Source organism: Condylura cristata, unplaced genomic scaffold, assembly GCF_000260355.1.
Source record: "Condylura cristata isolate star-nosed mole 26May11 unplaced genomic scaffold, ConCri1.0 scaffold00037, whole genome shotgun sequence".
NCBI lineage: Eukaryota > Metazoa > Chordata > Mammalia > Eulipotyphla > Talpidae > Condylura > Condylura cristata.
Window position 1 is genome coordinate 3,975,258 of NW_004567138.1, and position 16,587 is coordinate 3,991,844.

General features: G+C 43.7%; 1 protein-coding gene across 1 annotated transcript in view; it reads right to left on the minus strand.

The window, feature by feature from the left end:
• The window catches only part of KIF13A (kinesin family member 13A), a 196,887-nt gene that overhangs the window by 67,805 nt on the left and 112,495 nt on the right, over window positions 1-16,587 (minus strand). Inside the window, exons 4-8 of the mRNA XM_012732923.1 lie at window positions 13,152-13,244; window positions 11,535-11,715; window positions 10,151-10,238; window positions 8,321-8,455; window positions 6,928-7,040 (exon numbers count right to left, since the gene is read on the minus strand). Of these exons, the coding sequence (XP_012588377.1) occupies window positions 6,928-7,040; window positions 8,321-8,455; window positions 10,151-10,238; window positions 11,535-11,715; window positions 13,152-13,244 (610 nt within the window). The remainder of the gene's footprint in view (window positions 1-6,927; window positions 7,041-8,320; window positions 8,456-10,150; window positions 10,239-11,534; window positions 11,716-13,151; window positions 13,245-16,587) is intronic.

Here is a 16,587-nt window from a genome sequence, read left to right on the forward strand (position 1 = left end):
AAGGAAGGAAGGAAAAAATACACCACCTTTTGGCCACCTCACATCTACTGAATCCGATGCAGGCAGTGAGGCCTGGCAACCTGTGCTTGCAAGGGCTCTCCAGGTGATTCTAAAGATGAGGCTAGAGTCTGAAGACCACTGGTCTATGCTAATGAGATTCCCCTGGCAGTTGTATACATTTTCCCCACACCCAGGGACAAGAGCACCATGAAAACAACAGATCTGTGGTTTTGAGGGATGAAGAGCATCCTCACGTGTCATAATTAAGTTTCAACTGCTCATTGAAAAGGAAATCAATTGGATCCAAAGTCTAGCAGTCAGAAAACAGCATGCTCAGTATATCTTATATGGTTTGCATGGTAGCGCAAAGAGATGCATTCTAAATGGTTTACAAAATTAAATGTTACCATTTATTCATAAAAACAAGAAAGGGTACAAATCTGGAAAGAACCAGAGGTCAGAAAGTAAAAGCCTAGCTAGTTTTCTAATGTTACCAAGCGATTTCCATTAAACACACTGAAAGGGAGATAAAAGCATATTCCCCACAGAATATAACTCCCCAAAGGCTAGTCCTTGAAAAGTCATTGCAATACAAAGCAGATTCAAGAGGAGCAAGGAAAATGGACCAGCATTTTAATAACAGCAATGACTGCAAAATGACATAAATATGTACATTCTGACATTCAAAAATCAAACAAATCCAACCCAAGGGAAAAAAATGTAAACACAAAATGTTGTCCATGAATTTTTCCCAGTAGCATTAATCACGTCAGCCAAAATGTGGGAGCAACCCGCATGGCCACCAACCATGAAGGGGTGCATGAAGTGTGAGATGTCCCCACAACAGATACGAGCAAGCCAAAAAAGAGAAATGCAGTTCTGACCCAGGTGGCAACACAGATCAACTATCAACAATTATACTAAGTGAGGAGCTTTCCTGGTGGCACAAGGGGTCGAAGCGCAGCACTGTGAAGCTGTCCACAGCCACTGCAGCAGGAATTTGACCCCCAGCCAAGGAGCTGGCCCACATGGCGTGGCAGACCTCTCCTGACCCACCTGCTGCTCCTCTCAGCAGTGAATTTCAGTCAATCTGCCTGTTCTGCTCTTTACTCTGTCTCTGGTGGAGCCTCTCATCCTCCACATCTCTGGGCTGTACCCCAGTTCTTACATGCATAAATAAATAAAGCTTTAGAAAAATTACACTAAGTGAAAGAAGCCAAACACCAACCATCACTCTCTGGGACTAAAAGTATCCCTGCCAAATGATACCCACTAGAAATCTGAAGGTACGATTTTATCTGGAATAGGAGCCTTGCAGATGTAATTAGTGAAGATGAAGTCCTATCGATTAGGAAGGGCTCTTAATCCCAGGATGGTGTTTTATGAGAAGGCGGGAGGGGGTGGGGGAGGGAGACACCAGGAAAGCAGGGAGAGCCCACGGGCAAGCGGAGGCCGAGACCACAGTTGGGCAGCTACCGGCAAAGAATGGCAGAAGCCAGTGGGAGCTGGGAAGGAAGCGCGAACAGATTTCCCCTCCGAGCCCCCAGGAAAAGATAAACCCCATGGGTCCCTTGATTTCTGGACGCCTGGCAGCCAGAACTGTAAGAAAATAAATTTCTCTTTGTTTAAGCCATCCAGCCTGTGACCTCTATTATAACACCAGGACACTAACACAAGCACATATTGTATGATTCCATTTATATGAAATGTCTGGAGTAGACAGACCCATGAAAGATCAGAGGGTGGGGGCGTGGGCTGGCGCGGGCAGTGAATGGGCTAAATGGGGTATCCTATACACCGGCTTCTTTCTGGTCATGAAAAGGTTTTAGTATTAGATTATGGTGATGGCTGCATAGCTTCCTATGTAACAAAACTGCCGAATCACGTATTATAAAATAATAAACTATATACTGTATGCATTATTTTGATACTGGTATTTTTTACGTTTAGTTTTTATATTACCATAGTTTATTTTTACATCACTTTGTACTTTTTCCCATCTCAGTTGTAATCCCTGTGGGCTTCCCATCACCAATTCACCTGTGTGCCATCACCATAGTCCTGTACACCCTCCGCCCCCCCAATTTTTGATCCCATTCCCCACTCCACTCCCTAAAATGTCCCTGGTATATAGTTGCTCATCATCATTATTATTTTCCCCCTGGTGCTTTGTGCTGCAGCTATGAGTGAAACCATCCAGTGACACCGGTGTTTTAAAATATTCAAACAGTTTCAATCACTTTTCCCAAAGAGAGAAAGAAAAGGTCATGTGACATGTCTGGTCATATATATGACATACATATAGAAATAGAGATAGAATATTAATAGGTACCATTAACATAATAAAACCAACAGAAATATAGAAATAGAGATAAGCAAGGAATTCAATAAAAGGGGGGAAACCAACATTTATGCTTTAAAATAGGACACAGGGCATTTTTCACACAAATGAAATACTGGCATTTCACACTCATTATTTATATCGAATGACTGACCATGACTGTGAAAAAAATGGAACCACTTTCAGTGACATTCCCAGGTGCACTGGAGAGTTACATGATCTGAATTCACATCCAGAGAAGGTGCGTCAAGGGGAATCTAGGAGCAGGAAGTCTTTCTGCTCCTTCGACCTCCACAGGCAGGTGGAGCAGCAGGCTGTTTTTCAGGTGTTATTTCCCTGAGAAGATGGCCTATAGCGACCTGGACCTCCCACGCCCTAAACAGGCCATCGTGGCACGGCAGCAGAGCGCCTCAGCCCTTCAAATGATGGAATAATTTGCGCTTTAAAGCTCTTAAGAGCTTACAGAGAGATGAAGCTCCTAAATCCACACCCCATTAAGCAGACACTAATGTCTGTGTGAAGTCCCAGACAGGTCTGCTTAAGAGGATTATTAATGTTGCAGCAAAGAAGCCCAAATAGTAGCCTGAGAGAAGGCTTAGGAAACATGTCAGCGATTTCTCCAGGTTTAGCACTCAACTGAGAACTGAGTTTAAGGCTTAAGGAGCCATCTGTGGACCTATTAGGCAGTAGTGTCAATGACTTTAGTTACTTTTTAGTATCCACTTAGAGAGTGCTTAGTATGTGCTAAATACTGTTCTAAGGACTTGGCAACCCCTAACTTGTTTAATCCTCACACTACCTCTACCTGTAAGGTTGTTTCTTCATTTTCATTTTCCTCTGGGGAAACTGAGGCACCAAAAGGCCATGGAGCAGTTTATAACTAAGGACGCCTCCCCCATGAAGCCCTCCCTGAACCATCCAGCTGTGTATGCACCCCCTCACTGTGTCCTCAATGCAACCTGGGTGTAAGTACGGTATGTGAGGTCAGGATCCCATCTGACTTATCTCTGTGTTCTTCTTCCCAGTGCTTAACACACATTTGTTCAATCTTTGGGGCTACATGGAGCTTGACTTTCAGAGTCTTGGATGTTGGGAGGTTCAGTTAACTGTACTATGAGTGACATCTGGGAAGCACCCCAGGGTAAAATACTTCTACTATTATCCTTAAACGGGAAGGAATGCAACTCCTTCAGTTACTGCATATGGAAGACCACACTGAGAACTTGTGGGGGTTTCGGGGGGGCACCTGGATCCTCAGTGGGGTCCCAGGGCACAGACACCAACCTGAGGCATCACAGATGTGAGAAGGAAAGTAAATAGCACTGGGCTGAAGGTCAGGGGGAAGGGGTCAGAGGCAGCTCCACCCCTTCAGAGCTGGTGATTTTGGGAAAAGCGCAAGACCAATTTGGCAAGCATCCACAGGCTGGCAAAATGTGTCTTACCAGTCCCGTGCTTAAATGCTGGGGATGAACAATTTTCCACGTTATGTGGTTAAGAAATTTTCCCTATGCTTTTTCAAATGAAGTGACTTATGTTGCCCTAAGCTGTGTGTCCTTGAGGCAATCAGGTAACACTTTACCGCAGATGTAGTGGTACCAACCGGAATGTGTTACGTTACAGTTCAGGAGTCCGGAGTCCAGCGTGTGTCTCACTAGGGCTCTTCAAAGGCTGCCTTCCTTCTAGAAGCTCCATGGAGACCCGTTTCCTTGTGCTTTCCAGCCTCTATAGGCTGTCTGCATGCTTGCCTTGCGGCCCCTCCTCCATCCTCAGGCAAGCAACGGCCAGTCAAGCCTTTCGAAGCTCACAACACCAGGTCTCTGGTGTTCCTAGCTCCCTTTCCATTGGTGACTTATTTTTGTGATAACATCTGGCCACCCAAACAATCTTAATGTCTTGAAATCCTCCATTTAATCCTGTCTGCAAACTCCCTTTCTTTTATAAGGTTTGTCCTCTCAAGATTTAGGACTTACTAGCTGCACATACATGAGGAGCCAGGAGGCAGTATTCTGTCTGTAACCATATCCAAATACCTGCTGCATGCCTTGCGCCTCTGCAGTTCCAGACACATAGGAACGATCTAGAAGGATGCTTGGCTTTGTTCCTGTTACTGTTCAACCATCAGCTTCCTTTTCTTTAAACAGATTAAAAATAAACCAGGTACTATCCCCCTCCTAGGTATATACCCAAAGGCCACAAAAACACTGATACAAAAGGACACCTGCACGCCCATGTTTACTGCTGCCCTATTTACAACAGGGAAATAGTGGGATCAACCCAAATGCCCAAAATTAGATGACTGATTTAAGAACACGTGGTACATAAACACAATGGAATATTACTCAGCAATCAAAAAGATAAACTTGTGCCTTTGGCAGCAACATGGATGGAGCTGGAAGGGATCGTGCTTAATGAAATAAGCCAGAAGGAAAAGGAAAAATACTGGATGGTTTCATTCATAGCCAGAGCATAAGGGATCAGGGAAGAAAAAAAAGAGGCTAACAAATGTAACAGAGTAAACATGAAAACAATGAACAACTATAAACCAGAGACATTTAATGGGGGAGGGAGCAAGAATGGGATCAGAACTGGGGTGCGAAGAGTGCACTGGACTGTGTTGATGGCACACAGGTGAATTGGTGGTGAGAAGCCCATGGGGAGTACAGCTGAGATGGAAAAGGCACAAAATGAAGAATGATGTAAAAAAATTATGTTTATGGTGCAAAAAAATAAAATCGAAATATCAAAAAAAGATAAAATTCTATTAAAAAACAAAACAAAACAAAAACGAGGCACTATGAGCCTCCCATAAAATAGTGCAAGTGAAAATGCTCTAAAATCTGTAAAGACTCCTCAAAATGAAGATCATCTTTCACAGGCAAGTAGTAGGGAATATGCATGTCAATTTGTGAAAAGACTAGCCTATAACAACACAGAGAACGTAGGTTGCTAAAAGTCCATTCAGTCCAAGTCACTGTGGAAAGAGCCAGGTACAGACACATTTTAGTGCTTGTCTTCAAGGGGCACTATTAATATTTACTCTGGGACAGACTTCCATTCAGGGCTCTTAGGCAAGTGGAAAGCAAGATTAACCCAAGCGGAGCACCTGAGCCAAACTGCCTGTGACCAACCCAGGAGCTCTGTGACCTTGGCACGTGATCTGACTGCTCTGTGCCTTGGTTTCCCCGCCTGTAAGGTGGGGTTAAGACACCTGGCACTAATACTGACATGGGGAACATCCAGAATACCTCTGCATGCAGCAAGAGGCCAATAACAGTGCCTGAGTATTAACATCAAGGCCAGACAAACTCTAAATTGCCACAAGCTCACAGCAGAGATTTCCAGGTCTTCCTACGAGGCAAAGGGCCAGCTTGACTCAGCACCAGTAGCAAACCCCTAGGGCAGGTAACCATGTATCACACCCCTTCCTGCTCTCCAGTCTGGTCCTTATGTTCCTTTTTGGAGTGAGAGCTATGTGCCGGCCTGGTCTCCTACGATAAAAGAGAGCGAAATCCTTTGCTATTAGAGCAGGAGACGGGATGACTGGAAGAGCAAGTCCCAAAAGCAGTGTCTGCAATGAGCGCAGCTGCGTCTGATAGGGTGCTACTTTACTTCTAATTTTAGATGGTTGTTTGCTGGAATTATCATGTGTTGAAAGCATTTTAAAAAGCAAGTACGTTCCTGATTATATTACTTCTTTTACCTTCTGTCCAAAGCAAACCCCAAGTCACTTTGTCTCAAAAGAAAAAGATAACAAGAACAAACGAAACGACTTTCTGCTGAACTTGGGATACTGATCGTGGCTCTACTGCTATACAGATTATAAAAACACGACAACAACTCATGTTGGCTCTGCATGCTGCGTGCCAGGCACCGTTCTAAGCACATAAGGGACACAACCTCCAAGATGCACACGCATCTCGTAGGTGACGGACGCAGGATTGAACTTTGCATTCTGCCGTGGGTGCACGCTCTTACATACAGACTCTGGGGTGCCAAGGGACTTCTCTTGCATGTTGAGCCATCCTGGGACCACGCATTGCTCGGACAACAAGTTTCTTACCTGTCTGTGCTTCTGCCATCCCCTCCACGAGGAAGGCCTGTCTGCTATCTACCTGCTACCCCCAGAGCCCTGCATTGCTTCTTCAACATTGCTTTGTTGAGTGCATTGCTGGCACTCAAGACTTCACAGTGAGATTTCAGTCTGGCGTTATTCCAGGTGTTACACTCACGCCATATTGATATTTAAGCGGTACTAGTCTTACAAAGGGACTCAAAGCACTTTTTTTTTCCGGGATAAGCTTCCTAAATTCCTCTGATAAATGATTCACCAAATTGTGGTTTGCATTTACAGAAGACATTACAGCAGTGGTCTTCTGAGTGCACATTTGAGCAGGGCCGGACACACTGTTCTCCATAAATGATCTCTTAGCAGAAGCAGGCTCTTGCTTTGCAACACCCCCGGGCATGGAAGCTACACAGACGCAGAATACCTGCAACAGGAAGGTTCTGCTCCCTACCACACAAGAGGTGCCCCCAACCCGGGGGGACACCAAAGTCCCCTGGGTAGTGTAAGAACCATGGCTTACTTGTTGATGTTGCTGCCTTCCTTCAGTCGCTCTCCTGCGGCACCTGTTTTAGAAACTCGTTCGCTGCCCGCCAGGTCCACCAAGCTGACCTTGCTGACTTTTTCTCCTGAGTTCTAGTCATAGGAAACAAGAAACACCACACGAGTGAATTTAAGAGCCGTGCAGACACCTCCAGGGATGCCCACACCAAAACTAGGGGCACTCTTCACAGCAGTCTCCCCTAGAGCCAGGCAAAGGTCTGTAGAGGAAGTGAACTGGTCAGGCTTTTGTACCACTGGCCTCTCTGGCTATCATCTGTGGCCTTCGTCATGTTGATGCGGAGGGTACCTGAGAGGGTAGGTGCCATGTGCCAGAGTGTGCTCACCTGGAGCATGTGTAGGAATGTGTCAGTGTGCATGCCTGAGCCTAGAGGCGGGGACATAAGGGCGGTGTCACTCACACCGCAAGGCAAGTGATTACAGAAGGGAGTCCATGACAAAATGTCAGCGAGAGCCCAAAGAAAAGACTCTGGGGTTAGGGGACTTGCCAACCTGCCGGTTCCTGGGCACCCTTTTCCCTGCACAACACCCTCTGAGGGCTCCAGTGTGCTCCTTTATCCATCTGCCTGAATCGGCAGTGAACCTGCCTACAGGCTTGTGTAAGGTCTCAAGAAGACTCTTAATGGTCGGGAGCATTACGTGGGCAAGTTCCCAGTAGAAGGTTAAAGTAGCATTTCGCTTCGCTGGTGGGTAGGGAGCACTCTTGGCTTTCCAGCACAGACTCGGAAAGCTGGAGATTTTATGTGCTCCTGAGGAGACACTCAGATGTGAGGCTATCCACACATTGTGGTCAAATCCCTCTGCCTTTGAAAAATTATATTTTTCTGGCTTCATGTTAAAGTTTTCTTTCTTTTCCCTTACTGACAATGATCTGGATCCAGATGCTTTCAATGATATTTCAGTAAGTAACAATCCATAGTAAGGTATAATGGCGACATCATACACTACTAAGAGTTAAAACGAGAAATTCTGTTAAAAAAAATTCAGTAACACTGGTGGTGGGAAGTCTATGGGGGGGGAGCACAAAATGAAGAAGGATGTCAAGATAAATTTAAAAAAGAAAAAGAAAAAAACAAAACAATAAAATCTAACTGAAAGTTATGATTTTTAGAAGTGATAATGAAGTTGCTAACCTAATAATGAAAGTATTAAATGTATTTTTGGTATAAAAAAATCAATAAAAATGTTAAATTTCAATTAAAAATAAAAAAAAACTTAGTGAATTTAATGATGTCAGCAAAGTAGCTCATCCAGTGAGCAGAAGAGCCAGCAGGAACTAAATCCAGCCAGGAGACGTCGCCCATGCAGACACGATGAGCTGTTTTACTGCCACCAAGGTGCTGCGTAACTCTCACCCCAGACTGCAGGTCGTAAAGCGTCTGCGTGATTATGATGTTGAACACGGCGTGGGAGCGGCTGCTTTCTTCATTCATGTTGGTTGCAGCTACTGTCCGAGACTTATTCCCCTCAGACATCAAAGACTCAATATCCTAGAGGCAAAGCAAAAAGGAAAGCATTATAAGCGAAACACAAGAAGTGCACAGTCCTGCCCAAGGTTTATGTATTAATTATGATCCCTCTGATGCCTTCGCCACCACCTTGCCATTAAACCCTGCTGCCTCTCCCAATGTTTCCACCTCCCTCCGAGCTTTCTAGAGTAAGAAATGTGCTTCTCTCACCCCACCCCTATTCCTCTTTGACACCCACATTTTTCTTTCCCTCCCACCACAATCTGCTTTCTCTGTTAGGTACCTATTTTCTCCTTTGCAAGTTCCCAGGGGGGGAAAGAAGTAAACTTTATTCAGCCTGCCTAGAATTTAGTAAACAGCAATGGTTACTGTATTGAATTCAAATTTCCCATGCAGACCAACTCTTCATAGCTTATTCGCTTCCCTCCTACAGCCCTGTGGTTCTGCAAGAACAGGGAGGATTCCTTACTCATCATGTATACCTGCTTTAGAACAGGTGCAACTTGTGGGCTTTTAGACACAGTTGGATAAATGAGCTGTACATGAGAAGCATTTCATGATTTTACACACAATGACACTGCAGTTCACGGAGGTCAAATTACTTCTGCACATCCTGGCAGAGCCAGGATGCAAATCACAAGCTTCCTGGCTCTTACTAAGAAGGGGACAGGGTGAGGTGGACAATGACCCCCCCCACACACACACACTGAAGGGAAAACCAGCTACCTCACCTGGGGGGCTGACCTAGCAGCTTCAAACTAGAGAGGTTTCCATATATTTCAGAATCAAGTTCTTTTTAAGAGACACTTACACTCTTTCTCATTTAAGCAATATTAAAAATGTCTGCATTCAAATGGCTGGAGAGAGGTCCTTCCAGGTGAATTTTGGTCACACTTAGGCTGAGATGATAACGAGGCAAACCCAGCACATCGACAGCACAACTGAGCACAACTGAGCACAGGGATGGAGTCGCTCGCTCCCCATCTCCAGTGGGTGGCAGCGTATTCTGCAGACTCCATAGCAATAGTCATCAAAATAAGGGTAAAACGTGGAGTCAGGATAGGGAGGGCATAAAAATCAAGGGGGTGGAAAAGCAAATGGAAAGAGAAACAATTCAAAAAAGAAGAGGAATGAAAAGCAATGAAGACTAATGAAGGAAACCTCGAAGAGAAGGGTCTGAATTAACTACCGACCATGTTTTAAATTTGGCCACTTTCAGACAACTATAAATCAGACACATTTTGCAGGGGAGGGAAGAGCACAGGGGGCTAAGGTGATGGTGCATGGGTGACTTGGTGGTAGAATTTCTGTGGGGACTACACCTGAGAGGAGAAAGCAAACATGGTGCAAAAAGGAACAATGATATAAAATAGAAATAAATAAATGTAAAAATAATAACTAATTTGGCCAGTTTTGTTTCAAGGGACATCAATGGCAACCTCAGGGAGAACAGCGTCAAGGGAGTGGGGTTAGTGAACACACTCAAGCGTGTTTAACACCCTGAAATGTTGGCTCTCTCAGACATACTTCCCAGCAAAACAGGGTGATTGCGTGATCAAGACCCTTTTTTGAATCTGTGGGCTGAGTTGACTCTGGGCTTCGGAAGCTGTGATGGTATCAGTAAACTATAAAGCATCCACAAAAATATATGCAACACCACTTACACACTATATTTCTCACTGCCATTTTCCGTCCATTTAAAGAAATGACACTTACCTCAAAACTAGTGACTGCCAGTTGCGAAAGACCATCTACATATGGCCCCAACACTTTATGCTCACGAACTTTAAGAGACTGCCTGCTCCTTCAGGAGGAAAGAGAAGGGAGTGAGTGAGTCAGATCAAACTTTGGGACTTTTTTTAAACTTTTAAGTACTTGGAAACTTAAGATGGCGGTTTCAAAGGAATTTTTATTTTTATATTAGTTTATTTTTACATCACTTTGTGCCTTTTTCCATCTCAGTTGTAATCCTCATGGGCTTCCCATCGCCAATTCACCTGTGTGCCATCACCATATTCCCCCCCCTTAATACACATCATCACTACCACCCCTCCCCCGCCCATTTTGATCCCATCCTCACTCCACCCCTTTAAAATGTCTCTGGTATATAGTTATTCATTATTATTATTTTCTCCCGATTCTTTATGCTATTCTTTATTCTCCTGCTATGAGTGAAGCCATCCAGTATTTTTCTTTCTGGCTTATTTCACTAAGCATGATCCCTTCCAGTTCCATCCATGTTGCTGCAAAAGGCATGTGTTTATCTTTTTTGGTTGCCGAGTAATATTTCATTGTGTATATGTGCCACATCTTTTTAACCTAGTCATCTACTTTTGGGCATTTGGGTTGTTTCCACGTCTTTCCAATTGTAAATAAAGCATCAATAAACATGGGGGTGCAGGTGTCTATTCCAATCATTGTTTTTCTGTCTTTTGGGTAGATACGTAGGAGTGGGATTGCTGGGTGATAGGGAAGCTCCATGTTTAGCAGTTTGAGGAACCTCCAAACAGTTTTCCATAGTGTTTGTACTAGTTTGCATTCCTACCAGCAATGCAGGAGAGTTCAAAGAAATTTTTTTTTAATGGTCAAAAAATATTCTAAATGGGGGCCTCCCTGGTAGCACAAGGAATTAGGTCTCAGCACTGTGAAGCTATCCACAGCCACTGCAGCAGTGAATTCGACCCCAGCCCCGGAGGTGATCCACAAGGTGCAGCAGACCTCGCCTGTCTTGCCTGCTGCTCCCCTCAGCAATGTACTTCAGTCAATCGGCCTGTTCTGCTCCCCACTGTCTCTGGGGAATCCTCTCACCCCTTGCACCTCTGGCCTGTACCCCAGCTCTTGTATGCATAAATAAATCTTAAAAATACCAATAGTAAAAACACCTTTTAATTGGCAAGTGTTAGAAAGTGAATAATGACGATAGGATAAACTATGTAAACCAGTCTATCAACAGGCTCTGAGCAGCCCATAATGTGTCGTAAGGAACGGAAGCCAGAGCAGTGACTGGGCACCAATAAATATGTTCCCTTGCAATTTTCACTTTAAGATCACTTAAAGTTATTACCCCTTATTACAAGCTTAATTTCAATCACTCACTTACCCTTTGGGGTCTAAAAGATCCCGAACTTTCTCATTATAAATTTCCATGTAGGATACTTCGACTTTAAACGTCTGTGACTCATTTTGCTCCAAAGAGATCCTTTTAAATAAAGCACAGCAGAGCCTTGGGATAAGGCCCAGCTGCTCAGCATTGCCCATCATGGAGAAGGATTTTCCTGAGCCTGGAGAAGAACCAGCAGAAACAAAGGACAGAAGAGAAAGCAAAAAATAAGCCTTAATTGCACAAGTTGCTTCTTTATTATCAGCCAAGGTCACACTTCAGAAAAGTGCCCAACTTGATCCTTAAACTCAGGCAACTCTTTCTATCATATTCAAAGCTCCTGACTGACTGCCAGTGAGAGATGGAGAGTACTTTCACATTTGTATTTTTATAAATACAAATTTATTCAGTTAAAAAAAAAACTATTAAAAAAAGTAAAAGGACCTCTCCTTCCTCTAGTGAATGAAGTTCATCTGATTTTTAGCACCTCATGTTTTAAAAATACAGGTCTGGATTACCCCCCTCAGCCTATTGGATCCTGGCCTCTGTAAGATGAATGGGCACAAGTATACCACTAAAATACAGTCTTTATAGTAAATACCGACTATAGAGGATAAAAGTATTTTTTTTTCATTACGGTAGTTTATTTTTACATCATTTTGTGCCTTTTTCCATCTCAGTTGTAATCCCCGTGGGCTTCCCATCACCAAATCACCCATGTGCCATCACCATAGTCCCATACACCCCCCCCCCATTTTTGATCCCATTCCCCACTCCACCCCCATAAAATGTCTCTGGTATATAGTTACTCACTATTATTATCCCCTCAACCCCCGGTCCTTTGTGGTACTGCTATGAGTGAAATCATCTGGTATTTTTCTTTTTCTTTTTCTTTCTGGCTTATTTCACTAAGCACAATCCCTTCCAGCTCCATCTATGTTTCTACAAAAGGCATGCATTTATCTTTTTGATTGCTGAGTGATATTCCATTGTGTGTATGTGCCACATCTTTTTAATCCAGTCATCTACTTTTGGGCATTTGGGTGATTCCATGTCTTTCCTTTTGTAAATAACATGACCCTCTCCCCCCCCCCCAAATATTTTATATTTGTGAAAATGCTCTGATACATAGTCTCTGGTCTGAGTCTCCCAATTGTCCTGTGATGTGATGACAGGCAGTATTATTACAAGTATTGATTTATAAAAATTGGTGCGCAGAGATGAAAGCTGATGTTTCTGTTCTGCTTGTGCGTAACTCAAGCCTTCAACTCATCATGTATCATTTCTCTCTATCCTAGAGAAAACCCTCTCTAGGAGATGACACTACGTTTTTCTATGTTTATTTTTACTATCACTTTTATACTGGAAGCTGGTAATTATCTCAGGTTCAAATGTAAGCTAAAACTATAATTTAGGAAAATAACACTTAATAGTTTGAAACTAGCTTTGCTCATTAACATTGAAATGACTCCATTACCAAAATACTCAGCCTTTAAAGTGATGGTTTCTTTTGACACTCATTCAGTGAAACTCAGTCTGAAGCATTTTTCTGACGCTTCCAGAATGCTGTCAGAAATGCATCTTTAATATCACTGAATGTAAATAGAAATTACTTACCTGTCTGTCCGTAAGCAAAAATACAAGCATTGTACCCCTGAAAGGCTTTCTCAAGAATTCCTTCTCCAAGGCACTTGAAAACCACTTCTTGACCTAAAAATAATTTTTGAAAGATTAAAGAGAATAATGATTTTTCTCTGACATATCTGACTGAAATACAAAGCCCCTGAACACATGAACAACATCCTTTCAATCCAAAATTGTATCATTACCTACTCTATACAGGGATCTAGGTGTTGAGAGGCTGATACATGTGTTTTGTTTGTGTGTGTGTGTGTGTTAAAATAGACGGAATTCTATTTATTTTTTCCTCCCTTGGTCATTAATTCATTCATTCTTGATTTTTAAAAAATTGTTATTGAAGTATCACTGTTTTATATCCTGGCTAGCATTTTGACAATATAAAATTCCCCCCCTCTGCTCTCCCACCACAAAAGCACCCACAGTTTTCCACCATAATCCACGTCCCCTTCCCATTCTCATCCTTCCTCTTCCTCCTCCAAAAGTCACAGATCTGTGATCAGTTTTAAGGGTTGGCTTAGTTGCTCTATGTTCCACCCATCGGTGGCTTCACTGAGCAAATGTATGAAGTTCTGTTTATTCTTCTAAACTGTGGCCCAGGATCAAGTCATGACTTTACTCATTGTTTCTTGTAAGGCAATTCTCCAGGCATTAAAAGCTTTCTTTCTATTGTCAGTGGGCCCTACTCAAATGGGTCTCTAACTTAGCATTACACTGTTATTAAATATGAATCATCTAAGCTCCCTCTCTGGGTTCTGATGAACGGAAACCACACTGAACACATCTCGGTGAAGGCACGCCTGTCTACACACCATGCTCTTAGTCCTGCCAAGTGAACTCGGTGGCTGGCTGAGCTGAAGGGCTGAGCGTGGGGCCTGCTGATGCATGGGCACCCCTCACTATTTCCTAAGGGGTTTCCCAAGTGTCTGCGGCTTATTGCAGCTCTTGGGGGCATTCTGTCCTAAAATAGGGCAATGTCAGGATTAAGTAAGGGGGTATCTTTGGAAACACTCCTGGGTGTGACATTTACTACTCTTTGAAATTGTTGACTTTGTAGCATTCACTCCCAACATTAAGAAAATCAACATTATGTTTTTCTTCTTCTTTGCTCTCTCTAACAGTCCCTGGAACATTCACTAATTACAGCGCTTGCAGGAATTACTGGTTTAAGTAACTTGTTCTTCTGGCATGAGACCCCCCCCCCCATTGATGTCAGAGACTATAATCTGTTTATCTTTGTTTCTATCTTTTGTAATCCTAGTGCTTAGCACAAAATGCTCAATAATATTAGAGAATGAACCATTTAACCTTTCTGTTCTTAATAGCAATTTCTTTCCTATCTGGAAATAGATATGGTTTTGTATATTCTTTCATGTGAGGTTGAACAGGAGCTGAGCAGTTTCACATCACACTGTGACATATCCTGGTTGCAGAATGAGACTCTTTAAAATGTGTAAAGACAAAGGCTGCCCTAGTGGCCTAGGAGTTAAGTTTCAGCGCTATTACCACTATGGCCGGGCCTGAGTTCGATCCCCAGCCAGGGAGCTGGCCCACCTATGGCCCGGCAGACCTCTCCTGTCCTGCTTGCTGTTCCCCTCAGCAGTGATTTCAGAACTGCTTGTCCTGGTGGCCTATACCCTAGGTCTTCTACAAAATAAATATTTAAAAAATGTGTCAACACTAAAGAGGCCAACACATTCAACCATTAGGCTGGCAAAAAACCAAAACTCTTGATGACATCAAATATAGCTGGATTAAGCACCTATAGCCATTCGGAAGCCACCCCCACCCCGACCCTCACCCCTCCGCCCCCAATGCCTGTAAAAGGGACGTGCCCACACCCTGACCATGGTGAGGCATCTGCTTTGGACACTCACCCAAGGGACCATGGTAGAATGTTCATGAGCACCACCTACAATATTGTGATCAGAGCCAAGTTAAATGCCCATTAGAATGGGAGTGAATACAGCCCTCCTTGGTGGCACAAGGGATTAAAGCACAGCACAGCAAGCGAGCTGCAGCAAGTTCAATTCCTGGCCCTGGAGGTGACCTACATGGCGTGGCAGACCTCCTGACCCCTGCTGCTCCCCTCAGCAGTGTACTTTGTCCATCTGCCTGTTCTGCTCCCCACTGTCTCTGGTGAATCCTCTCACTGCCCCTGCACCTCTGGCCTGTACCCCAGTTCTGTATGCATATATAAATAAATCTTTAAAAAAAAAAAAAGGGAGTGAATAAGTAAAATGTGACTGCTTTGCATGATGGAGCACTATTCAACTAAGCAAAAAGAGCAAATGAAATGATTCTGTGTGTGCCCACAATGTAAAAATCCAAAATCCATTACATGAAAAAGTCAGCTTGTATATATAATGTAAAAACTCATACTGTGTGTGCGTAAAGTTCCTGTGGTGTCAAGTTTAAAAAAATGGATTGATATAACCTGATTTGTTGATTTTTGACTTTTGCTATCTACATGGAGCCTGTCCTTATGGGATATTCCAAACATATTGGCAGAATAGGTAATATATATTTTTAAAGATTTATTTATACATACAGAACTGGGGTATAGGCTAGAGGTGCAGAGGGTGAGTGTGGGGAGCAGAACAGGCAGATCAACAAAGTACACTGCTGAGGGGAGCAGCGGGCATCAGGAGAGGCCTGCCTCGCCATGTGGGTCATCTCCATGGCTGGGGATCAAACCAGCACTGAAGCAGCTGCTGCTAACTTGCAGTGCTGTGCTTTAACCTGCTGCGCCACCAGGGAGGGGCCAGAATAAGTAATTTTTTTTTTTTAAAGATTTATTTATTTGTGCATACAGAACTGGGGTACAGGCCAGAGGCTCAGGGGTGGCAAGAGGCTTCACCAGAGACAGAGTGGGGAACAGAACAGGCAGATTGACGAAGTACACTGCTGAGGGGAGCAGTGGGCGGGTCAGGAGAGGTCTGCCGCGCCATGTGGTCACCTCCGGGGCAGGCGGGAATCGAACTCATGCGGAAGCGGCTTTAGATTCTCAGTGCTGTGCTTTAACCCGCTGCGCCACCAGGGAGGGCCCGAATATGTAATTTTTTTTATAAAAAAAAACAGGTAGAAAACATTTGGTCCTTAGGCGATAGTTTGCCAAGCCCTGCCATAAAAGGATAAATAAACACAGAGGAATATCATGCCCAATTCTGCCCTTTCTGCGGCATTGGCATTCACTCCCTCTTCCTAGAAGAAATGATTTTTATTAGATACTTGCTTATCCTTCCAGGGATCCACTGTTTGAACACAAAGGAAGATACAGTGTAGACTTTCAGTCATCCCTCTGTATGCATGGGGGTGCCATGCCAGAAGAAGAACAAGTTACTTTTTTATTTCCCCCAGTCCTGTGCCTCCTCCTCCACTCTGCTAGGATTATCTGGGCATTCAGCCATATTTA